The sequence below is a fragment of the Triturus cristatus genome, chromosome 11, assembly GCF_964204655.1.
Source record: "Triturus cristatus chromosome 11, aTriCri1.1, whole genome shotgun sequence".
Taxonomy (NCBI): Eukaryota; Metazoa; Chordata; class Amphibia; order Caudata; family Salamandridae; genus Triturus; species Triturus cristatus.
Window position 1 is genome coordinate 160,706,394 of NC_140594.1, and position 27,368 is coordinate 160,733,761.

At 43.6% G+C, this 27,368-nt stretch overlaps 1 protein-coding gene across 1 annotated transcript in view; it reads right to left on the bottom strand.

Annotated features, from left to right (window-relative positions):
• MLXIP (MLX interacting protein) overlaps nucleotides 1–27,368 on the bottom strand; it is a 2,063,149-nt gene that overhangs the window by 42,261 nt on the left and 1,993,520 nt on the right. The window contains exon 16 of the mRNA XM_085634535.1: nucleotides 17,834–17,963. Coding sequence (XP_085490661.1) covers nucleotides 17,834–17,963 — 130 coding nt within the window. The remainder of the gene's footprint in view (nucleotides 1–17,833; nucleotides 17,964–27,368) is intronic.

Below are 27,368 nucleotides of genomic sequence, written 5' to 3' on the forward strand. Positions count from 1 at the left end.
CTTATATTCTGTGTCCTAAGTTCTAATTGGTTGGTTCTCAGCCAATGGAAGGGCAGCATCGCTTTGATGGATATTCCACGGCTACAGCGTGTCGCCGCACTGGCGCTGGCACTACAATCAATTAAGTCTCTCATCAAGCATATATGGCAGATTAGATCATAAACTCCTGATGGATGGATTAATGCCAGTGCAATGCGTGTCTCACGCCGTTGGCTGCCACGTTCGAGCAGTCCCTGTTGGCCCTTCAGCATGGGCGGTAAATTGTTCATGCACCAGGTACACCCCTCGCCAGCCGCTGGATGTCATCCGAGACGTAGCTACAGGCGTCGATCAGATAGATCGGCGTCCTTCGGCTTGAATAGCCCATGACCTTACCTGGTCAGCAGGGCAGTCAGGGCAGCGGCGGTTCAAGCAGTTAAATTAATTCAGCTCCATTGTGTCACCAAAACCGCTGAACTCCAAGGGCGGGTGCTACCGTTGTGCGAGGGTGAACTCGCATGTAATATCAAAGCTCCAAAGGTACGAAGCACTCGCAGGGTTTCACGCAAATATTTGTTAAAAGCAGTTCTCCAGATGCATTTCGGCATGATGCCTTCTTCAGTGTTTGAACTGCTGAAATATGGTACCTGGTGTCCCATTGGCTTATATTCTGTGTCCTAAGTTCTAATTGGTTGGTTCTCAGCCAATGGAAGGGCACCATCGCTTTGATGGATATTCCACGGCTACAGCGTGTCGCCGCACTGGCGCTGAACATTATTGTCGATTACTTCCTGTAGATGCTAAATGGATTCAAAATTGTCTTTCCCCACTTTAGGCACCTAACCAGTATGGTATTTTCTACTCCTGTGGACAAGCTAATGTATTACGTTGGTTGCATGTGGGGAACTCCAGGTCAAACAGTATTGTAGCAGGATAGTGATCCTTTCTGTGCATTCCGTTACAATGTAGGATTTGCATTTGGCCAGTAGTGACGCACTTGCAAATGTGTAATCAAGTGTAGTAATGCCTCTAAATGAGTGTAAGGATGTAGAGGCAATTTTATTGCTGGTTTCATTGGAATACAGGAAAGTAAGTTCGTAGGTTTTTAACCAGGCTGTTACGTCCCCCACTGAGAAGGGGCTATAACTGTGGTATGATTCTGCCCACGGTCTAAATTATGTATATTAAAATCACCTGTTATGATCTCATAGGTGGGCAATCTGCTGACTAAGTCTGAGCGCCTAAAAGAGGGATGAAATCATAGCACTTCTACCAAATTGATGAGTGTTTAAGGACACGTTAATTAACAGAATTGGTTTGACCCTCTTATTAAGTTTGCATCGCTTAATTGTGGCTGCCAGAAATGATGGACAATCCATTTCAACTATGTCGAGATTAGCAGTTGTGACCATGTAGATTGCAAGACCACCTGATGGATGTCTGAAGTGATTTGCTGTAGTAGCCAGTTTGTGTAGACAATACAAGCCTGCAATCGGGACCGGTGACAGTGCCCATGTTTCCTGCAAGCAGAGATCAGCCTCCTTGATACATTTTCGTACTTCATCTTGACTTAGCATTTACCTTAGGCCAGCTACATTCCAGGAAAAATGGTGAAGCTGGACCTGCAGACAGCAGTCCATGCGTGCAATCGTTTGTTGGAAGTGCTAGGAACAGTTATTAGGCTTGGCTGATAGTGATGCTGCGATCCAACCCCAGTCTGCATCCATCTTTGTGTTTGACAGGTTTGGACTGTTGCATTTTGCTTGCTGGCCCTTATTTGGGCTCACTGGGATCCTGAAATTGCTCGGCCGATTGAGGTGCCATTTGCACCTCTTAAAATACTTTAAATCGGTTTGCATTTGGTAAAAGGCAATTACTTTTCCAGAAAGAAAGGCAATTACTATTCAAGAATGAGCTACATCTGTCAGAAATCACCCCACTGAGAAGACAGTAGAGTCGGTCTGTCTATTTCGAGATTACTGTTACTACTTCCATGTGGCGAGTGTAGAATGACAGAAGAGATCAGCCCAGGAGTCAATCACCACTAACAAATCAGTATATCTCACAGATCTAAAATAAAGTTCACAAGACCAAACTCCAGTGTTTACAAGGTGTTGGTCAGAGTAAGCCCAGCAGCTTGGTGTATCTGTTTTATGCTTACATATATGCATGAAATAAGTCACATGTTTCTGGACATTATGTCATAACTCTGGCCATCAAGATCTACACTTTTTATGCATAAGTGAACAACTAATGGAGTGATGACATCACTGTAAAAGTGCCCCCTAAAGATCCCTAACACGGACGTAAATCATACCAATAGAATCTTCTATCCATTGGCTTTGCTCAGTTACTGGTTTTATGAAGCATACTCATTAAGCATCTCAATGACCTTGCTTGATATTGGTCAAAAATAATCTGTACCTTCCATGGAGGGCAAAGCAGGAAGAACAGTGAGTTCAATGCCCTCAGAAGGCTGAAGGTGGGAGACGGTGTCTGCTTCTCCATGTCGATCACCAGATCAGTATGAAACCATAAATTCAAAGTGAGTAACAGAACATTCACCAGGCATTTCAGTAGGATTAAGATCATTCATTTTAAGAAATTTCGATTTTTTTTCATATCTCCCCCAGCTGTGACATCATCCACATCTCCTTATAAATAGTCAAATGACAAGAGCTCTTGATCAAAGATTACGTAGTCATGGTCAGGACCCAACTGCCTGCAAGAATAGGAAGCCACCAAGTAATGCTGAAAGTGGCAAGGTCTTTGACAAAATGCCTTTAATTGTCAAGGCTGTGGGATCATTCACAACAATAAAAGGCAAGGTCAAACTGGAATGACGTAAAATCAGAGCTGAAGTGTAGGCTTCTTTCAATATCTGTATTCTTGCCCTGTTCTCCCGGAGAAAGGCACCCCCTCTCAAGTGGAGCAACAACAGAAAGGAATGCCTAATACATGAATCCTGTAAATATCTCTATATCCATGATTGATGCAGAAATGGGTGAATGTTCCACAGTTGCTACTTTCTATGCATCCATCACGATCCCATGGGTAACTATTGGTTGTGAATTTATATTTTACCACTTTAGCATAAAGTCAATAATTTAATAGGCGACAAAGAGGAGCTGTCTTATGAGACTGATGCTATATATATATATATATATATATATATATATATATATATATATATATATTCACTTTAAAAACCATAGGTTTCAGGGGTGTTATAGTTAGCTGCCCATTTCACTCATACAAAACCATAGAAATTCCTCCGTTATAGTTAGTTCTGCTAACTATAACTCATGCGCCCGCAATGCACTGCTGATGATGTCACATATTGCATCATTCATGACATGGTCAGTGACATCACTGATGACATCTCAAATGACATCACTAATAACATCACTGATGACATCATTCACTGAATGTGGTTTAGTTTGAAATTTAAATATGTATTATATATATACCAATCTGTATTGAAGATTGAGTGGATATATACCTGTCTGGATGGAGGATTTAGTAGCTGTCTGACTGTCTTTTTAAGTGAGTAATTAAAAGTGTCTCACTTAATACATGGATTAGTAACTAAACTATGTGAATGTGTGCAGCACTGTCTCTGTTGTTGTTTAACATGCTGCATCAGTTGGTCACTAACTACATGAGTGTGTATATTAGTTATTGATTAGTTGGGTGAGTATTTGTATGGGACACTGAGTTTGCGTGTGGTTGGATGGGGTGTGTGTAACTCTATGCATAGATGTGTGAATGGTTGATTGACTAGGTGTATGGGTTTAAGAGTGCATGTGGAAACAGTTGATTGGGTGACTGAGTGTATTTATTTGTGTGGGTGAGCGAATATATGTTTTAGTTGTACATCTTCAACAAAGTAAAAAAATAAAAGGCATTGTATGTGAGAGTTGGTGTATATAAATAAGTATGTGTAAGAGTCAGTGATTGTGAGAGTAACTATATGAATGAGTGTATAATTGAAATGGTGCTTTTTTAACATATTAATGATGAGTTACTATGTGTTTGAATAAATGGGGTATTGTTGGATAATTGTGTAAGTGAGTAAATTTAAGTGCGATACATTTTTTTCATGAGTGAGTAGGATGACTGCATAACCGACTAAGATGACTGCTGATGTGTCAATGTCTATATATGTGTATAAGTGCATTTGATAGTGTTCTATTAATTAATGACTGCATGTATAGATGATTCTGTTGTTGAATGGGTAGTTGTGTGTGTAGACTTAGGAATCAGTGAGTGGGTATGTAGTAACTGGTACTGGTCTGTCAATGGTTTCAAATATGGTACTCTGTATTTTACAGTGAGTGATGAAAGGTTATACTAGTGTATGATGAGGTGTTTCAGATTGTCAAGTGGATGATGTCATCAGTGATGTCATTTGAGATGTCATCAGTGATGTCACTGACCATGTCATGAATGATGCAATATGTGACATCATCAGCAGTGCATTGCAGGCGCGTGAGTTATAGTTAGCAGAACTAACTATAACGGAGGAATTTCTATGGTTTTGTATGAGTTTAATGGGCAGCTAACTATAACACCCCTGAAACCTATGGTTTTTCTGTGAATTTCTAAGGTTTTTTAAATGCTAATTTCTAACTATAACGTCTCTGAAACCTATGTTTTTTTCAGTGAATTTCAAAGGTTTTTTAAATGCTAACTTTTAAGTGTGATAGTAGTTATATCTATTTTTTTGTACTGATTTTCTACAGTTTTTTAACTGTTTATTTATAAATATTTTATTCATTAAATAACATTATATGTTTTTCTGAAACTCTCACTCTCTACTACTCACTCTCTACTACTCTCTACTACTCTATGCTACTCACTCTCTACTACTCTACTACTCTCTACTACTCGCTCTACCACTCACTCTCTACTACTCACTCTCTACTACTCTCTACTGCTCACTCTGTACTACTCACTCTCTACTACTCACTCTCTACTACTCTCTACTGCTCACTCTCCACTACTCATTCTCCACTACTCGCTCTCAACTACTCTCTACTACTCACTCTACTACTCACTCTCTACTACTCTACTACTCTCTCTACTTCTCACTCTCTACTACTCACTCTACTACTCACTCTCTACTACACACTCTCTACTACTTGCTCTCTGCTACTCGCTCTCTACTACTCTCTAGTACTCACTCTACTACTCACTCTCTACTACTCTCTACTACTCCACTACTCTCTACTACTCACTCTCTACTACACTCTACTACTCTCTCTGCTACTCACTCTCTACTACTCACTTTCTACTACTCTACTACTACTCGCTCTACTACTCACTCTACTATTCTCTACTACTCACTCTCTAATTCTCACTCTCTACTACTCTCTCTCTACTACTCTCTACTACTCACTCTGCTACTCACTCTCTACTACTCTCTACTACTCTCTCTCTGCTACTCACTCTCTACTACTCTCTACTACTCTCTACTACTTACTCTACTACTCACTCTACTACTCACTCTCTAATACTCACTTTTTACTACTCACTCTCTACTACTCACTCTACTACTCTCTACTACTCACTACCTGATACTTTCTCTACTACTCTCTACTACTCTCTACTACTCACTCTCTACTCTCTATTACTCGCTCTCTACCTCTCTCTACCTCTCTCTCTATTACTCTCTACCTCTACACCTCTACCTCTCTGTACATGCACACATATGCACATATATATATGCATATATATGCATATGCATTTATATATATGTATGTGTATATATATATACATATATAAACATATAAATATAATCTGCATATCTATATAAATATAAATGCATGCAAACATATACATATACATATATGCATACATATGCATGGTATGTACATAAAAGTTTGAAAAACTCTAACACAAGCAAAGCTAAAAAGCCACCTAATTACAAACAGAATTGCTTTAACTTAAACGAGGGCAAGACCTATTGCATTTTCAATGCTTGTTTACTTTGATTCCATCACTTAATGAAATTGAAAAGGATTTGAGAAGTCCAAATGTGCCCTAATCTTTCTTTCTGCGGCACTAATCATAATTTCTATGGCAAAATGAACCCCCTCATTTTGTTCCTTTGCAAATTAAATGTTTTAAGTGTTACCACTTTATTCCAATCAAGATGGCATCAGGTGTGCCATTCTTTTGTCATAAGTAAGACTGTTAGCGCTCTAGTTGTTCTTTAAAACACTCTGGGACATCCTGTCATTGGGCTATAATTGGGCTACATCTCGGTGATATTTGTGCTACATTTGGGCTCTTTTGTCTCTGGTGGCCATCTTGGGAGACTTATTTGTTTTGAAGTTTCCTAATTTCCTCATTTACAACAGTCTCCTCAGTAGGAAATTCTTTCAGGTTTTTACTTTCATTCCATCAAGAAGGCATTCAGATGTGTCACACATTTGCCATAAATTCGGTATGTTAGCACTCTAGTTGCTTATTAGATCACTGTAGTAAAGCTACTGCCCACCAGGGAAGTCTGCTGCTGGTATTGAAAGTGCATGTTTCAGTCTGCATGTTAGAATTTTTTAATGAAATAGAAGAGGATTTGAGAAGTCACTCAAAATGTGCCCTAATTTTCTTTTTTCCGCACTAATCATAATTTCTATGGCAAAATGAACCTCCTCATTGTGTTCCTTTTAAATTAAACTACTCACTTTTCACTACTCACTCGCTACTACTTTCTACTACTCACTCTCTACTACTCCGTACTACTACTCTCTACTACTTACTCTCTACTACTCACTCTCTACTACTCTCTACCACTCACTCTCTACTACTCTACTACTCACTCTCTACTACTCTTTCTCTACTACTCCCTCTACTACTCTCTACTACTCACTCTCTACTACTCTCTACTACTACTCACTCTCTACTACTCTACTACTCACTCTCCACTACTCACTCTCTACTACGCTCTACTACTCACTCTGCTACTCACTCTCTACTACTCTACTACTCTCTGCTACTCACTCTCTACTACTCTACTACTCTCTGCTACTCACTCTCTACTACTCACTCTCTACCACTCACTCTCTACTACTCTACTACTCTCTCTACTACTCAATCTCTACTACTCTCTCTCTCTACTACACGCTCTCTACTACTTTCACTCTACTACTCACTCTACTACTCACTCTCTACTACTCACTCTCTACTACTCACTCTCTACTAATCTCTACTACTCACACTCTACTACTCCACTACTCTCTACTACTCACTCTGTACTACTCTCTACTACTCACTCTCTACTACTCTCTCTCTACTACTCACTTTCTACTACTCTCTACTACTCACTCTCTACCATTTTCTCTCTACTACTCTCTACTACTCACTCTCTACTACTATCTCTCTACTACTCTCTAATACTCACTCTACTACTCATTCTCTACTACTCTCTCTCTGCTACTCAGTCTCCACTACTCACTCTCTACTACTCACTCTCTACTACTCTCTACTACTCACACTCTACTACTCACTCTACTACTCACTCTTTACTACTCTCTACTACTCTCTACTTCTCACTCTCTACTACTCACTCTCTACTACTCACACTACTACCTCTCTCCTACTCACTCTCTGCTACTCTCTCTACTACTCTCTACTACTCTCTCTCTACTCTCTATTACTCATCCTCTACTCTCTACCTCTCTCTACCTCTCTCTACCTCTCTCTCTACTACTCTCTTCCTCTCTATCTCTACGTCTCTACCTCTACACCTCTACCTCTCTACCTCTCTCCACACGCACACATATGCACATATATATATATACATACATATATAAACATATATATAATCTGCATATCTATATAAATACAAATATAAATGCATGCATACATATACATATATGCATGTTATGTACATGAAATTTTGAAAAACACTAATAAAAGCAAAGCTAAAAAGCCATCTAATTAAAACAGAATTGCTTTAACTGTTACACCTTAGATCCTGCACCCATTCCTGAGCCCCGTTTCGACAGTACACTACAAGATCCAGAAGGCTGTGGGAAGGGGGAGGAGGTTGTGTGCTCTTGTAAACATCACCTGATCTCATCACCTGATCTGAGAGGCGTTTATCTACCACGCCTCTGCCTGCTATCAGTGCTTGACAATCCTTCCTTTCGGATGGACCACGCCTCCCTGCAGCTGCTTCGGTCTACGCCTTGACTGCCTTTGCTTCGTGTAGCTCGTCTGCTACTGGATGTGTGCTTGCCTCGTGTATGTACCGCGTTTGGGAAGTTTCATTCCGCAGTACATAACCTCTGTACTTTGGTGCCTATTTTCCCGTGGCACTGGTGTACACGTATTTCCTTCCCCTCTCCCTTTGGGTTTGAACCCGTCTGACGCCCAGCGTTTCAATTGCCGTCCCCGCCTCCTCGCTACCAATTGACTTCGCTGTCCTGCCTTTTTCCTCGGCGGCTCCTCAGTCGGCCGCTTCTGCTTCCTGAACTTTCTCATTGACGTCAGGGTGTTGTGCGTACTCGGACTTGCTACTCGCACGCCCCCAACTTCTCCCGCCACCCTTACTGAGCCAGTTGTGCATTTGGGACCAACAGTGCTGTGATATTAAAAACAACTTGTGCCCGGCACCACCTCGAGTGTGAGAGACTCGTGTGTGGCAGTTCTCTTACATTCATTAGGACTTTGTACCTGACACCGGAGCAACCGCCAGTCTCGCTCTGTTTGGACTCTGGGACCTGCTATCATCAGAACGCTATTGACTCTAAAGTCTGGACTGCTATCCACAAAGCCATCAGCCCTTCTTCCACGGTGAGTTTGCAACAGCACACATCCAGGGAAAGAGTTCAGGGGCGAATATAGCTACTAGGGATAGGGGGAAAGCTTACACTTGAGCCACCTACATATGCACTTATTTACTGTTTCTCTCTCTTTTCTATAGGAACTCCTCCTGAGACCCTGCTTCCTATTCTCCTCTGCTGCTATTTGATGGTCCACACTGGCTCTTCTCTCCCAGTGGGGTAGTTTATCTGGTTTGGTTGCACTAACGAACTAGGTGGTGCCCTAGAGGGAGAGTAGAGACCTGTCTTCGCTCCCGTGGTCGGAACCTCTGCCTGGAACCTCGAGTCCTGACAGATTGTCAAGCCCACGAAAATCCCTAACCCCTGAGCGAAGATGGATAAAAATGAAATACTGGGTGGGGCCATGGCTGACCCTAACTCAGTGGTAACCATGTCAGAATTAGCACTGGTGGTAACTAACTTACAACAGGAACTCCAGTCAGTTAAGAATGATAATTTGCGTCTTACTGTAGAATTAAACTCCTTAAGAGACCAACAACGGCCCAGTACCTCAGATGGCGCCGTCAAACAAAAGAAGTCGTACATTCAGCCAGCTCGTTTCCAAATGCCCTCATTAGGGGCTGACTCCAATGTAGGGGTAGTACCTGCACCAGCCCCTGTAAACGTCACGGTTGTGACTCCTCCTCACACTCCTCTGGCCATGCCTGAACGGTACTCCGGAGACAGCCAGAAATTTGCCGTGTTCATGAATCAGTGCCATTTACAATTTTCATGCAGATCTGCTGCCTTTCCTGATGACGCCGCTAAAGTGGCCTTCATCATTTCATACTTATCCGGCAACGCAGCCTTATGGGCAGTTCCGTTAGTGGATAACGATGACCCTATTTTGTACGATCTAGCTCGGTTCAAGGACAGCATGAAGAACCTGTTTGCCCGTCATGCCTATATGCAGGCTAGTGACAATGAGTTGTTGGGGTTGAAACAAGGTTCAAAAGATTTGGTGACCTATATCACCACGTTCAATCGGTTGGTAGCCGAAACCCAATGGCCGGAAGAAAAGAGAACGTCTCTGTTTTATAGAGGACTGAGAGACGAGTTGAAGGATATCCTCTCCCAAATTGTCAATCCCCCAGAAGACTGTCCTTCATTCATAGATTTGGTAGTTAAACTGGACCACAGATTAAGTGAGAGGAAAGGAGAACGCACGAAAGGCGACTTTTCCCGTCTCTTGCTGACGCGTGGGGAGAAGAGGGACGTGAAGGAGGGAACAGAACCTATGCAAATAGGGGGAATACGTGGGCCGCTCAGTAAAGAAGAAAAAGAAAAACGACGGAAATTGAATGTGTGTCTATACTGCGGTAAAGCGGGGCACTACGCGAAAGACTGTTTGGCCAAGCCAAAGAACAGCGGAAGACCAGCAGAAAGTAAGAGTAGTCTGTCGGTTCAGGCGGAAAACTAACAGACTTGGAGATACGAGAGACCTATTCTTCAAGTCCGATGAGTCTTTTGGTCTCGTCATATTTAGCCAACACCTCCTTGGTAACTCCTACACATTTAACTATATCTGTAGTATTAGTCTTATCTGCTAGTAACAAGACTCCCTTATCACTCATGCTGGATTCCGGAGCCACGGGTAACTTCCTGGATATAGATTTGGCAAAATCCCTTGGCATAGAGTTCATACCAAAGACTCATCCCGAAACAGTTAAAGCTGTAGATGGTACAGAGCTTTCATCTGGTAAAATCACTTTCCAAACACAGGCAATGGTGATGGTCTGTGATAACGGTCATACCGAGAACATCCAGTTTGACTTAATAGCAGCTCCTAATTTTGGTGCCATAGTAGGAGTGCCTTGGCTTCAAAAACATAACCCCCTTATTGATTGGGTCACTAGAAAAGTCACTCTACGATCCCCCTATTGTCTTCAACATTGCTATCAGGATACACTCCCTACTACTACCTCTGTTATCTGTGCTCTCAGTTCTACTGATGACTTCGCGTTACCTGCGGAGTATCGTGAGTTCGCGGCTGTCTTTGATGAAGTTAAGGCAGTGGCTCTTCCGCCTCATAGAGCATTTGATTGCCGCATTGACCTGATTCCAGGGGCCGAACTGCCGGTGAGCCGAGTGTATGCTTTAACTGAACCAGAAAGCAAGTATTTACAGGAATACTTGCAGGATATGTTACAAAAGGGGTTCATTCGCCATTCTACATCCCCTGTTTCCTCCCCACTTTTCTTTATACCTAAGCGGGAAGGCGGGTTGAGAGCCTGTCTGGACTATAGAGCCCTGAATAAGGTAACAGTGAAGAACAAATACCCTCTCCCTCTGATTCCGGGGCTTTTGGATCAAGTTAGGAAAGCTAAGATCTTCACCAAACTTGATTTGAGAGGCGCATACCACCTTATCAGAGTGAAAGAAGGGGACGAATGGAAAACGGCATTCCGCACGAAATTTGGACTCTATGAGTACTGCGTAGTGCCGTTTGGCCTTTGCAATGCCCCGGCGGCATTCCAGTATTTTATCAATGAAATACTGAGAGAATACCTCGATGTGTTCGTTATAGTATACATCGACGATATTCTGGTATATTCTCAGAACCCACAAGATCACGTCTCCCATGTAACAAAGGTTCTCCAAAAACTCCAAGACAACCATCTCTTTGCCAAACTCGAAAAATGCCTCTTTCATGTAGAGAAGGTGGACTTTTTAGGCTTTGTGATTTCACCTGCAGGTATCCATATGGATCCCGCAAAAACCAAGGCCATTACACACTGGACCAGTCCTGCCTCCGTTAAGGAGGTACAATCTTTCCTTGGTTTTGCCAATTTTTACAGGCGTTTTATAGACCATTTCTCGGAGCTCATCACACCCATCACCAGACTATTAAAGAAGGGAGTGGTTTTTCAGTGGGATGAGACTGCTGAACGTTCTTTCCAGGCCTTAAAGGATAAGTTTGTTTCGGCCCCAATTCTGAGGCATGCAGATGAATCACAACCTTATTACGTGGAGGCTGATGCTTCTCAATATGCAGTGGGGGGAGTATTGTTGCAAAGAGATCCCTTAACCGGTACGCTCCATCCTGTAGCATACTACTCTAAGACACTGGCCCCCGCTGAACAAAATTATACGATAGGGGAAAAAGAACTACTCGCTATAAAACTGGCCTTTCAGGAGTGGAGACACTATTTATTGGGTTCACCTCACGTCATAACCATATATTCAGATCATAAGAACCTTCAGTTTTTCAGGTCAGCGAAAGCACTCACACCCCGTCAGATGCGATGGGTGTCCTTCTTTAGTGAGTATGACTTTGTCATTAACTTCAGACCTGGGGCAAAACATGGCAGAGCTGATGCTCTATCGCGCCTAGGAAAGGAATTCAGGTGCACCAGCGATGCACCAGTCCCATTGATACCCGCCAACAAGATAGTGGCTGCGGAGGACAGACAAAAGAGCGTACCCAGTCCTTTTCTTGACAGACTGATTGCAGCATACACCTCCCTCAATAAAGAAGAATGGTTACAAGACCCGATGAACACAATTGAAAACTCTTTGTTTTATCACGAAGGCTTGTTGAACATTCCTTCTATGGAGTTACAAAAGGAAATAGTTCAGTGGTGTCATACTCTCCCACTGGCCGGACACCCAGGAAGTGATAAGACACTACACTTGTGCAAAAGGTGGTTTTGGTGGCCCAATATGTCTGTACTCATCCACGAGTTCGTGAAAGCCTGCCCTGTGTGTGCCAGACAAAAATCCCTTCGTTGTGCACCCGCAGGGTTATTACTTCCCTTACCAGTTCCTCAAAGCCCTTGGTCTTCCATCAGTATGGATTTTATAACAGACTTGCCATCATCCCAGGGATTCACTACCGTCTTGGTAGTAGTTGACATGTTTACTAAGATGGCTCATTTCGTACCCCTTAAGAAACTACCCACAGCCAAAGAGTTAATAGACACTTTTATCTCACATGTCATTTGGTTGCATGGCTTGCCCTCCATCATAGTTTCAGACAGGGGTCCCCAATTTGTTTCTAAATTCTGGCAGGGTATTTGCACAGCCCTTCATTTAGATCATCGCTTGTCCTCAGCATATCACCCACAGACAGACGGGCAAACAGAGCGCACTAATCAAACAATGGAACAATACCTGAGATGTCTGTTGAGCACCGTCACAGGGGAATGGGTACAAGCACTTCCATTGGCGGAGTTTGCCTATAACAACTCCACTCACTCAGCGTCTAAACTATCCCCCTTTTTCTTTTCCTACGGTTATCATCCCCGTTTCTTGCCTTTGTATCTGCCTCCTTCTGTTGCTCAATTCCCTACAGTAGAAGAACATCATGCCAGGCTCACTAAGATATGGAAACAAGCGATACATGAACTCACAGAGACTAAGGAAAGAATGAAGAGACTAGCAGATACGCATAGAAAACCAGCACCAGAGTATCAGCCAGGCGATAAGGTATGGTTAGCCACCAAAAACTTAAGATTACCAGGACCACGTAAGTTACAACCCAGATATATAGGGCCCTTTGTGGTACAAACAGTCATCAATCCTGTTGCTCTGAAATTAGAGCTCCCTGGGGAAATGAAGATCCACCCAGTGTTCCACACCTCTTTGCTGAAACCGTATCTAGAGCCCTCATGTACAGAACCACCCCCTCCTCCACTTCTCATTAACGGGGAAGAGGAATACGAAGTTAGGCGTATAGTAGATTCTAGACGGGTCCAGGGAAGATTACAATATTTAGTTGACTGGGTAGGTTATGGCCCAGATGACAGGACCTGGGAACCAGCTGCTCACGTACATGCCCCTACTTTGGTCAGACGCTTTCATGCCTTGAACCCTAGAAAGCCCAGACCGGTAAGAAGGCCTTTAGGGGGGGAAACTGTTACACCTTAGATCCTGCACCCATTCCTGAGCCCCGTTTCGACAGTACACTACAAGATCCAGAAGGCTGTGGGAAGGGGGAGGAGGTTGTGTGCTCTTGTAAACATCACCTGATCTCATCACCTGATCTGAGAGGCGTTTATCTACCACGCCTCTGCCTGCTATCAGTGCTTGACAATCCTTCCTTTCGGATGGACCACGCCTCCCTGCAGCTGCTTCGGTCTACGCCTTGACTGCCTTTGCTTCGTGTAGCTCGTCTGCTACTGGATGTGTGCTTGCCTCGTGTATGTACCGCGTTTGGGAAGTTTCATTCCGCAGTACATAACCTCTGTACTTTGGTGCCTATTTTCCCGTGGCACTGGTGTACACGTATTTCCTTCCCCTCTCCCTTTGGGTTTGAACCCGTCTGACGCCCAGCGTTTCAATTGCCATCCCCGCCTCCTCGCTACCAATTGACTTCGCTGTCCTGCCTTTTTCCTCGGCGGCTCCTCAGTCGGCCGCTTCTGCTTCCTGAACTTTCTCATTGACGTCAGGGTGTTGTGCGTACTCGGACTTGCTACTCGCACGCCCCCAACTTCTCCCGCCACCCTTACTGAGCCAGTTGTGCATTTGGGACCAACAGTGCTGTGATATTAAAAACAACTTGTGCCCGGCACCACCTCGAGTGTGAGAGACTCATGTGTGGCAGTTCTCTTACATTCATTAGGACTTTGTACCTGACACCGGAGCAACCGCCAGTCTCGCTCTGTTTGGACTCTGGGACCTGCTATCATCAGAACGCTATTGACTCTAAAGTCTGGACTGCTATCCACAAAGCCATCAGCCCTCCTTCCACGGTGAGTTTGCAACAGCACACATCCAGGGAAAGAGTTCAGGGGCGAATATAGCTACTAGGGATAGGGGGAAAGCTTACACTTGAGCCACCTACATATGCACTTATTTACTGTTTCTCTCTCTTTTCTATAGGAACTCCTCCTGAGACCCTGCTTCCTATTCTCCTCTGCTGCTATTTGATGGTCCACAATGGCTCTTCTCTCCCAGTGGGGTAGTTTATCTGGTTTGGTTGCACTAACGAACTAGGTGGTGCCCTAGAGGGAGAGTAGAGACCTGTCTTCGCTCCCGTGGTCGGAGCCTCTGCCTGGAACCTCGAGTCCTGACATTAACTTAAACGAGGGCGAGACCTATTGTATTTTCAATGCTTGTTTACTTTGGTTCCATCAAGAAGGCATTCAGACGTGACACATTTGCCATAAATTCTGAATGGTAGCACTCTAGTTCCTCATTAGATCACTGTAGTAAAGCTACCGCTCACCAGGGAAGTCTGCTGCTGGTATTCAAAGTGCATGTCTCAGTCTGCATGTCAGAACTTTTTAATGAAATAGAAGAGGATTTGAGAAGTCAAAATGTGCCCTAATTTTTCTTTCTGCAGCACTAATCATAATTTCTATGGCAAAATGAACCCCCTCATTTTGTTCCTTTGCAAATTAAATGTTTTAAGTGTTACCACTTTATTCCAATCAAGATGGCTTCAGGTGTGCCATACTTTTGTCATAAGTAAGACTGTTAGCGCTCTAGTTGTTCTTTAAAACACTCTGGGATTTCTGTCATTGGGCTATACTTGGGCCACATCTCGGTGATATTTTTGCTACATTTGGGCTCTTTTGTCTCTGGTGGCCATCTTGGGAGACTTGTTATGAAGTTTCCTATTTTCCTCATTTACTACAGTCTCCTAAGTAGGCAGTGTTTACTTTGATTCAATGAAGAAGGCATTCAGATGTGTCACACATTTGCCATAAATTCAGAATGTTAGCACTCTAGTTGCTCATTAGATCACTGTAGTAAAGCTACTGCTCACCAGGGAAGTCTGCTGCTGGTATTAAAAGTGCATGTTTCAGTCTGCATGTCAGAATTCTTTAATGAAATAGAAGAGGATTTGAGAAGTCTCTCAAAATGTGCCCTAATTTTTCTTTCTGCAGCATTAATCATACATTCTATGGCAAAATGAACCCCCTCATTTTGTTCCTTTTTAAATTAAATGTTTTAAGAGTTACCACTTTATTCCAATCAAGATGGCTTCAGGTGTGCCATACGTTTATCATAAGTAGGAGTGTTAGCGCTCTAGTTGTTCTTTGGAACACTCTGGGAAGCTGCAGTAGAACACAAAGGAATCAACTGACAGTCTCTGCTCTTGTTGGATGTACATGTTTTACTGAGAATGTCAGACTTCATTCTCAAATGACTAAGAAAGATAATGTGAATTTACAGAAAATATGCTCTCAGTTTAGCTTATAGATCACCTTCCAAACCTCTGTGGGAAAAGCATGTGAAAATAGTTTTCTTCTCAAACATGATTCATGATATCCCAGCAGAAGGCTTTTTCACATGGTAAAATCACCTTAGAACATACCACAATTCCTAAAATGAGTATGTTACCATCAACAAATGATTTATAATGTAACTAAAGTCTTAAAACCTTCTATTAACTGCAATGCTTTTTAATGAGGTACTATCATGTATATTGGTCCCAAGAAGGCTGCCAACACTTCTTGGATGAAGTGCTGACAGCCAATCAGATCTCACGATGAGATGTGAGGTTAGGCTCCGCCCAGATATATATGTGATTTTACTTTTGCTTTTCTCAGGAACTACTGAACAGATTTACACCATTTAAGCAAAAGGCTCGACTCTGAACCAAGGTCTACCTTTCTGCCAAATTTGGTGTAATTCCGTTCAGTAGTTCGGGCTGTAGCTGCGTCTACAGGTCCTATGGGAAATTGCATGGGGAAAAAGCGTTTTGGGACCCCCCTTTTTTCTCAGCCCCCGCTTGACGAATCACCACGAAACTTTCAGGATAGGAGCGGACCGGAGCTGGCCAAAAGTTTGGAAAATTTTGCGAAGGTTCGTCAACTGGCGCCAGACTTATTGGGAATAGAATGTTGCGGATTTCCTATGGAAAATAGGTCCTAACTATAACTACCTACTGGCGACCGCCAGTAGGTGATATATATATATATATATATATATAGGCACGAAGCATTCATCAGTTTTCTTCACGGAAAAGAATGCACAAACTCCTCTTCGTCGGTAAACACTTTTTATTGGTAAAAGTATAAGAGTCTCCTTTCTGTCATTGTATATATTGTATATATATATATATATATAAATAGAAATAGTCCCTCTCTGCTCTTCTCCTGAGCAGAAAAATGAAGGTGCGGACCTCTCTCCTCCGTGAAAAAGTCACAAAGTCCCACAACAGTTAGCGGGTGAAGCAGGTATTTATTAATCCAATCAATAAGTCAATGGCAATCATAGGACAAGTGTCCTCCATGACGCGTTTCGCTCCTCGCAGGGAGCTTGGTCACATGATGCGTGCCATCGAGTTGGGCTTTGCAATTTTCTTTGGTATATATATATATATATATACCAAAGAAAATTGCAAAGCCCAACTCGATGGCACACTAATATTCAATGTGTGCCAAGGCAGTACATCAGTCCTTAAGCGTTTCAGCCGTTTAGTATGGCCTTGATCACAGGTGAGGATAATCAAAAATTTTTAAAAAATCACCCGCCTTATAGTGCGCTGACCACGTGACACAGTAGTGAACACTATTAATACCATAATGCACCTGGAATGATGGTACATACTGTGGCAAATATAACATGTTCAATAACGTTTTAAACCAACAGTTTGAAATATGGTAATTTGCCAAATACACAAACTGAGATGCATCTCCAATCCCGCTGAAATAGCGCCTTGTATCCCAGTCTGTTTAGCCAAGTGCATTAAATGTTCAGATGGGAAAAAAAGTCACGTACGATACACAATGCGATTGACCTGTATGTCGTTTGACTCCTCGAATGTGCTGCCCAGTTCGTATCACTTTGATCACACATCAAGCAAGTGTATCAGAGTCGGCAGAAGGAGACATCACTCCCTCTGTACACCCTTTCACGCCCACGGGCTATATACCAGGATAATCCATTTCGTAACACGTGGACGAGAGAGATGCTCCCCAATTAAAGTCCAAACAGCTTTCTCCAACTAAAGGGAACTATCCTGGTATTTAGCCCTTCATTATGATCTGTATGTACTAAAGTAACTGCACATGAATATGCTCATGTTTATACTCAAATAAAACATTATAAAATGTAATATTACTTACTTGGCCGCAAAATTAGAAGAGAGCAGTGCTGATCCAGCCAAGACAATGTAGTCTGATACAGTTCATTTAAACTTGCTGTAGACACCATTCCATTGAAAGATTCAAATAGTGGCTTGATGATAATACTAAACTGCACAATGTGTAATTAAGGAAAAAAGTTTGTCAGTGGATAACATCGAAACTGAAATGCTCCTAAGAATAAATAAACTTCTGAAGGCTTTACTTTCATTTAACTAAATATACCTAAACTTTCATGAGAAAACAAGAAGTAAAATTAAGCACTGGGCACATGATATAACAAGCATTGGCATAGCCAATAGGTCTCGCCTTTGGGACCTTATAAGTGTTTAGTTATCCAGCACAATATCCTTGGTGCAACAACATCAACTGTTGCATGGCTAAACACTTATAAGGTCCCAAAGGCGAGACCTATTGGCTATGCCAATGCTTGTTAGATGTGGGTTTGTAAATCGGGCCCGTGAGGAGAGCGGTGGGGGGGTGGGGTTGGAAAGAGGCACTAAACAGACAAACAATTCACTCACTCACCGTGTAGTGGATATTGGCAGAGATATGTAAAGTATCGCAGAATTATGTTTTGGTCAGCACTATCCAGAGATAACGTGCAGTTAGTTTATCAAGCATTTGTTAGTCTAGAAATATGGGATTGCTGCGAGGCCATACTAATGGCAATACAGCATTATGCAAATCTGTGACAACATTTACTGTTAAAGGAAACTGCGCGTTGGCACAGATCTGTAGACCGATATGTTGGAAAAAACACAAAACAATGCGTAGTGTCTAGGTATCTCGTACACTTTCTAAAATAATAAAAGTAAAGACTTCTGGTGATTAAACCCAAGGCGGTGACATAACTGGCTCTCTGGTTTCATTAGTTGGAAGAAAAAAAAACTTACGTTGTTAGAACCGTAGAGGGACTCGTGGGAGAATTGGATGTCGACTCTAGTGTGTTACTGTACATGGTTGGGAGTTTAGTAGACTTAAATAGAGGGGGCGGGAAAGAAGCTGTGATCTCACTAAAAGAAAATGAGAGTTCAGATATACTTCTAATGTGTTCTGACCTTTTGTCGCCGATAAATCGAGTGTCTGAATGTGCCACAGCATAAAAAAAAACGTACATACGTATTAAGTGACAAAGCAGGAGTGATCATGCGACACGTTTTTTTTTTTTTATTTATTTATTTTTTTTAAAACCTTTATTTATGTAAGTCTGGAACACAGCTATTCAGCCGACATCCCGGAGGTTCGGCAACGACACGCTTTTTTAAAGCAACCCCACTGCATTAGCGTGGATGAGAAAATGCCCAAGGGCTCCGAAAGGCTCAATTATAATCCGGGTAGACAGCTTTCCAGCACAACTGCAGTTCAAAAACAACAACCAACCGCCAGTTGTGACTGTGAATTCTCGGCTCTCCGCATGATTCTACGCATCGTGCTGCGAGCTTGGTTCCCGAAGCTCAAAGAGGGGACAATGCAGGGGGTCTGAGCCAGTGGTCCTCGTGGCCAGCAGCTGCTCTACGGATATCAGATCCATTCTACAAAGCTTCACACACGCATTCCTGGGTGGCGGAGCGCTACATAATATGGAGCTGCTTTAAGGCACACACAATCAACAATGTAACGGAGATAACCCTAGGATAAGGAGTAACAAAGGAGTGGGGGTCTTGTGGCACTTCCACGATCTTTGTTTGAACAGGCCCTGGGAACCAAAGCATTTGAGAACAGAGGCGTGAGATTGCTTCACCTTCCCTGGGAACGGCAGGCGCCTGTGGGTGGGGACGCTGGCTACCTCTTGGAATACCCATGCAGATCTGCAGGTGCTGCACCGGCGCCGCCTACTGTGCGCGGGGCCGTTCGTGTGTGGACGAGGCTACCAACTTTTCAGTCGAGTCTGGGCTACCCATCTAGGTTTATCCACGCTGCTTGCAAACCCCCACACAGACATTGCAAACGAGATTTATATCGCCCACCGGGCTCTAGCATTAGGCAGAGTCTGCTCAGCCACTCCAAGCTGTCCACACATGTTGTTTACAAACACAGCAGCACGGTCTCGCCATACCTGTCCCACGCAGCACAGCACAGACATGCTGCCGGAGTACAGCGCAACCCAGCTCCACTGAAGCGGCTACGGAGCCTGCCCGAAGTGCAGCCCCGGGCTCCACCTGCAGTAGAAGGCAGGCAGTCCCAGCTTCTACCACAGCAGGGGAGCAGTCTGTCTCTCGGCACCTCCAACCGTTAGCAATAAGGGACTTCTTGCTGGTCTCACAATAGACCAGGCAATCCGTCGGCTGTTCAATCCCGGGAAATCTGGGGTCTCTCGAAGGTCCTACGGCAGGGCAGCTGGCAGTACCTGGCAGCTTGGTTAGTGCAGGGGAGCTCCCCGGTTCTCCGCAGCATGCCCGGACAGTGCCTGCCTCTCCGCTCCCTGCCGGCCCTCCGCCTGCTGAGGCTTCTCGTCCCTCCCCTCCGCCCGGGATCCCCTCGCGCCACCCTCCAGCACGAGAAGACAAACAAACACTCGGGGCTGATGCACGAGACGCTCGGCCAGGGTCTGCCCGCATTTCACTTCCGCTGTTGTCAGTTAGTTCTGGGGATTTAACGCTTTCCGGTGGTGTTTCCCAGAGGATCTCCTTCCTGCTCGGTGTGTCAGGCTGATAAGCGAGGTGCTCGCCCCGTACGCTGCCTGTTCCCACCACCTGTGGGACCCTGTGGAGCCCGAAGGGGGTTTCGGTAGATCTAGTTACCGTGCACCTGTAGCAGCAGGCACTGCAATAGGCGTAGAAGCATCTTAAAACGGTACACTGCCGTTTTACGGTAGTCATCAAAACAAACTACCTTTCTTTCATAACAAGGGCAGTTTTCCTTAGCGCCAAAATAACAAGCGCTTGCAAGGCAGCCTATGACGTTTACATTTGGATTTTTCGCCCGTCCCACTTGGACGGCCTGCTTCCCTTCTGAAGTAAAAGGTTTCTTATCTTTATGGGGCCATGTGTTTGGCCGCATAAAGATAAGAAACATTCAGAAGGAAAGCAGGTGAGGCCATCCAAGTGGGACTGCAGAAAAAGCCAAACGAAAACATCATGAACAGCTCTTTTCCGATGGCTGGCCACTGTTTAGCATAAACGGTGACGCCTCCCAATGGAAAAGAGGGGCGGGGCTTAAAGCCCTTTACAGAAAATACCACAAAACGTTAAATCTCGCCAGCGAGACTGCGCATGTGCGCAGCCCACGTCAGGCGAGACCTAAATATGGGAGGAAATTTGTGATATTAAAATTAGCACGATATATACAATTCGGAATGAATCCTACTACTTTATATCACTTTTTATGTGTTCAAATGTGGCTCTTTTTCTTTCCACTGACACTGTTTTTATGGGCAGACTAAAATTAATCGATCAACAAATATAATATATATATATATATATATATATATATATATACACACACACACACACACGCACACACACACAAACCACGATCCCTGCAATCCTGGCAGGAAAAAGCGAGCCACTCCGGTTTTGAGGTTGCAAGTATTACGGATTTATTTTTGGCAACAACGACACGTTTCAATCTCTGGTGAGATCTTGGTCACATGACCTCTTGCCAGTTCCACGTAAATTTATAGACATAGTGATGTGCACGGCGCAGCGTGAAGTGAGACAACATAAAGAAAATACATATATATACAAACACACACACACACACATCCCCTGCCATACACTGCTCATGACCTCACACTGTTTTTTTCAGTGTAATTCTCTGTCTCTTGGTATGGAAACTGAAAAGTAAACACACTACACGATTAATATTTTGCCTTTACCTGTATTAATATCAGTGAATTTCAGAGATTTTTAAAGGGCCATCTGACTTGTTATTTCATGTTGGTCATTTATTTTTATGTTGGTCTGCGTATTGACCTGTGATAGTGGATGAGTGGGAATATCAGTGTGATGGTGGTTGTGTAGAGATTGATGGTGCTTGTGTAGAGATTTATGGTGGTTATGTTTACATATGATGATTGGTTTGCAAAATGGATAAAGGCAAGTGTGTGGTTGTAGAAGACGGTGGGGGCGTATCTTTTGATTGGCTCTAGTTGAAACTTGACATCTCTGCACCAAGTTTAACTTGCTAAATAATTGCCAGCTAAGTATCAAGCAAGTTTATCGAACAGTGTCAATATTTTTAGCAATTTAAATTTCCTTTGACACTCTTGAATTCTGCCCCACCAACAGAACTGCCAAAGTTTGGGAAGTTTCGCAAAATGGTGCCAAAATTATTAGGAAATGTACATGTTTTTGACCCCCCCTTAACAAATCTGCATGCTACTTAACATACCAAATGAAAGTTAAACATGCGCTCTGCTAAATTCTGCATGGATCCTTCAAACACAGCCATATGAGAGACTTTTTAACCCTCCACATAAAAGTTGTACACCCTCCCAACTGATCTGCATTACACCCGATATTCTTGTACTAGAATTTACATGTTATGCAGATTCATCACACAGCACCAACGTTTTCAGCGAATAAAACTCTAACTGCCGCCATTTATTATTGGTTGAATTGATGGACCTGCTAAAAACTGGACATAACAGAAATCTAAAACTGCTAAACGTCTGCCAAATTTTGTGCAGATTCATTAATCAATGGAACATTTATTTACAAAGGAACACTTATTTGACCCGCTTTCAATATGCCTTCCCTCTGATAGACTACATGCAACTGAAGATACCAAGAGTAATATAAACATACTAGGTATCTACCAAATTTCGTAGAGATCCATCAAACAGCCCAAAGCCCTCCCCTGATATTGGATATGCATGAAATCTGCAATAGATGCACTGAGTGCAACCTGCTAACTACCTCCCTCAATTCATGCAGATGTATCAAATTTTGCCAAAGTTATTGGCAAATAAAAATGGTATTGCCCCTCCCCCACTTCGTTGAACTGGCACAAACTTCAACATACCAATAGAAAACAAATAATTCTAAACTTCTTCCAAATTTTGCTAGAATTTCTCACATTCACAAAGTACCAAAGTTATTGGCAAAGAAACACTTTTTGCCCCACACTTTTTTCTTTCTGGGCTTTCCCTTTGGCAGATTTGCACAATTTGAAAATACCAAGAGTAAGCTTAACATGCTAAATGTCTTTCAAGTTTCATACACATTCGTTAACCGGTTCTAAAGTTAAGAGAAATCAACAAATATCTTTTCAACTATAAAGATGGCCATAAAATTATCCCTTCGAATACCATCTCAAAAACGTCTGAATTGATTTATGGCAAACCACAAAAAGCATTCTTACTTAATGAACTTCGACTATTATGCCATATCTGGCGTACGTCTGTTATGTGGTCCTCGCTGTAGTGGAGAGCAATACTTCCCATGGAAGACAAATGCTTATTTTTTAATCTCAAAGTTTTCCCTGAACCGATCAACAAAAAATTGTTTGAGCAAATCTTATCTGCATAAACTAAGTGAGTGCAAAATTTTGTAGCGATCTGGGTAACTGTTCCAAGTTATAAGGAAAACATAAAATGGCTTTTTGATGGAAACACTGTCTGAAGCATAGCTAAACAGGGGTTATCAGCACTGTACAATACACAAATATTTATACGGATAGACATATAACTTACACAGGCACATTTGCACTCTCTAGTTAAGTTTAATACTTCACTAAACAGTAACATACCACTTTGGGTCCCCCCAACTTCCAAAGACCAAAGTCTCCTCCCAAAGCAAAGACTTGAGGGAAACTATCTTCAATATTCAACCTCTGAGCTTGCCAAATTTGGCTCAGATTAGGCAAAAGGGCAAAACATATGAGGAGGGCCTAAATCAAGTGAACTTTTTCAAATACCATACACATCTCTCCAGGAAATCTCTGCCGTCAAGTTAAAAGCCATGGAACTAAAGGACACCATGTAAAGCTAGACAACATTTGCTACCATTCTTCAGTTTACTGAATTTGTTTAGACATATATGAGTAAATAAACAAAAAACAAGTGTCCAGTGCACAATCACCAGTTCTGTATATTTCCACAAAGGTTTGTGAACACCAGATAATACACTGAAGTTAAGGACGTTTCACATGTACTAGATCAACTAATGTACAGTCTGGGGCATGAAGGTAATGTTTGCAATAGGTATACGGATCAGAAATCTACCACGAATTTGCAGTGTGCAAAGCCTATTCCTCACTGATGCTTTATGAAATCTGACCTTTGTGAACAGTAAGCACGAGGCTCTACATTACAAAGATAAGAGCATTTCATGGTTGAAGCCATTGCCCCACCAAAACTACAAGTTGACAGTGCATGAAATGAGACATTTGCCAACGTGTCCTAAAAGACACTGCATGGCTAACATGAGAACTGTACACCTTTATGTATACAGAAACGAGGTGCTATACTCCAACAGTAAGTCCGATATAGGCAAAGTCCACATCCTACCATCATAAGAGATTAGTAGTACATATAATGTGATGTTCACAAACAAATCATTGAGACTGAAGCACTGTACACTAAGCACAACATGGGTGAATCCCACATCCCAGCTATGCAAATAGTTGGCACTATATGGACTATGATGTACGCAAACATATATCATGTGGCCCTATGGGACTAATGAGGTACTGTGACCTGCATAGATATATAAGGCCAATGGCGTTACGTAAAATGAAGGCCCCCCATGCAGAATAAGTAGAGGGGCCCTAGAGTCTCCCATATCTCATAGTTATTCATTTGGCGTAGGCTAAATGGAATCCCCCTGATGGGTTAGGGGACCCTGAGGGGCCAGGAGCCACCCTTCGCCACAGGGGCTGCAGCAGCTTGATTTAAGCACCTGTATGAAGCAGGGGCTATACACCTACATCAACACACAGACCAAGTCTTGCACAGCTACAAGGAGCTACAAGTGAAACATGGACTGAACTTCAACTCCTAACTCATACACCCACAGATCACAAGTTATGTTGGGTAACGCCTTGTCTGGTAGAGACATGATCGAGCCACAGATTCACTACCTTTGAATTTCTAGGCATCAGGCTGGATACAGAAGATTTTTCGTAGCAGTACCCCTGCACGCCAGTAGGTGCCGTGTGTCGACTCTGCGTGATGTCATAGTGTAGTGTTCGTCGTTGTGAAGTCCACGTCGTCAATATAACCACCACTCTGGCAAGTTGACATCAGCACTTTCCACGAATTTCCATGCCAGAAGCACAGAGCCATAAAGTGACTGACCAAGGTGTGTTAAAAAGAACAGCTAGGGCCCTGAAGGGGGAACAGCCCTGACACTAAAAACAATTACGCAGTGCAGGGAGGATGGGTGGGTTGGTAAGGAATCTGTGGCCAGATCATGTCTCTACCGGATAAGGCGTTACCAAAGGTAAGTAATTTGTCCATCTGAAAGAGACATCTAGCCGCAGATTCCTCACCTTTAAACAGATACCCAAGCAATACCTTCCCAGGAGTGAGGGACTGCAGACATTTTTAAACCAGAAAATCCTGCAGAACAGAGCAGCCAAACGGGCCCTCCCTGCGAACCTGAGAATCCAGGCAATAGTGTCTGGTAAACATGTGCAGAGACACCCACGTGGCCGCTTGGTAGATATCAGCAATTGGAACCCCGCACTGAAGGGCTGTGGTGACTGCCTTTACCCTGGTGGAACGGGCCTACAGCCTTCAGGAGGCTGCTTCTTAGCCAAAGCTAACAGCTTTTTATACAGAGGATAAACCAACGAGAGTTGGTCCTCTTTTGGACAGCACGCCCCTTCTTTGCATTCCACGTACACTATAAATAGTTGGTCATCCACCCAAACTCTTTAGTGTGATCAAGGTAGAACAATAATGGTCTTTTTGGGTCAAGATGGTGGAGACGATCCTCTTCTTTGGAAGGGTGCGGAGGTGCATAGAAAGTGGGTAGAGTAATGGACTGTCCCAGATGGAAGGGAGTTGCAACCAAAAACTGATGCCCTACTTCGTAGTACCACTTTGTCCGGAAACACTGTCGTGTAAAGAGGTTGTGTTAACAGTGCAGAAGTTCGCTCACCCTCCTGGCAGAGGTAATTGCCACCACAAAAGCTGGTTTGATAGTGAGCAACTGTAAAGGGCAGTTGTGCAGCGGCTCAAACGATGCGCACATCAAGAAGGTAAGGACCAAATTAAGGTCCAACTGTGGTATAAGAGAAGGGGAAGCGGGAAACAAGTGGGTTAACCCCTTCAAAAACCTCTGCACCAGAGGGGACTTAAAAAGCGAAGGCTGATCTGGCAGCCAAAGAAAAGTTGAGAGGGCCGAAAGGTAGCCTTTCAGAGTGCCCAGAGAAGAGCCCTGCTGGGCCAAGGAAAGGATAAACAAGAGAATATCTCCCAGAGAAGCAGATAAGGGGTCAATAGACCGATCTGTACAATATTTACAAAATGTGTTCCATCAGCAGACGTATACAGATTTCGTGGAGGGACGCCTGGCTTCCAGAATAACTTCACAGACTTCGGGAGGAAGGTCAAAAGCTGTCAACTGTCGGCGCTCAATCTCCATGCAAGAAGGCAGAGAGTGGACAGGTTCGGGTGGAGGACCCTCCCCTGCTGCTGCGACAGAAGATTCTCCCTAAGAGGCAGCCTGAACAGAGGATCGATGCTCATATCCAGAAGCTCGGGATAACAAACTCTCCATGCCCAATTGGAGCCACAAGATTAACTTGTGCCCGGTCGCTCCTGATCTTCTTGAGCACTCTGGGCAGGAGTGGTAAGGGGCGGGAAGGCATACAGGAGGCCTGAGCTCCACTCGCGATGAAAAGCGTGGCAGAGCGAGAGCCGCCTTGGAAACTCCAATGCGCAAAACTGCTGACATTGAGCGTTCTCTTCGGAGGCAAACAGATCTAACCAATGCTTGCCCCACTGCTGAAAGAGACCATGTACCACCTCCAGATGGAGACACCACATGTGATCCCCAAGGCACCTTTTGCTGATTTTGTCTGCTTTGGCATTCAGAGATGTTAAACCACCAGGGAAATGCTCTGTTGTTCCAGCCAAGAGCAGAGGCAAAGGGCCTCTTGATAGAGAGTCCACGGCCCCACTACGCCCTGTTTGTCGCAGTACCACATAGCAGTAGTGTTGTCCATATACACCTGAACTAGCCTTCCTTCGATGGATGGTAAAAAGGCTTTCAGTGCCAATCGAATCGCACAAAGCTCAATAGGTTGATATGGAGCTTGGCTTCTGCCAGAGACTAGAGTCCTTTGATCTCCACCTCTCCCAGATGGCCGCCCCATCCCAGAAGAGACGCATCCGTCACTACTGTGCGATCTAGGTGGGGAAGGGAGACAGGTCTGCCTCTGAACTAATTATGGTTTGTCAGCCACCACTGCAGGTCTTTCGCAGTGCCCTCTGATATCTGAACCAGGTCAGTAACATTACCTCAATGCTGTGTCCATTGGAACTTCAGGTCCCACTGCAGAGCCCGCATGCTCCACCGTGTGTGATCCACCAGCAGGATGCAGGAGTCCACGAGGCCCAACA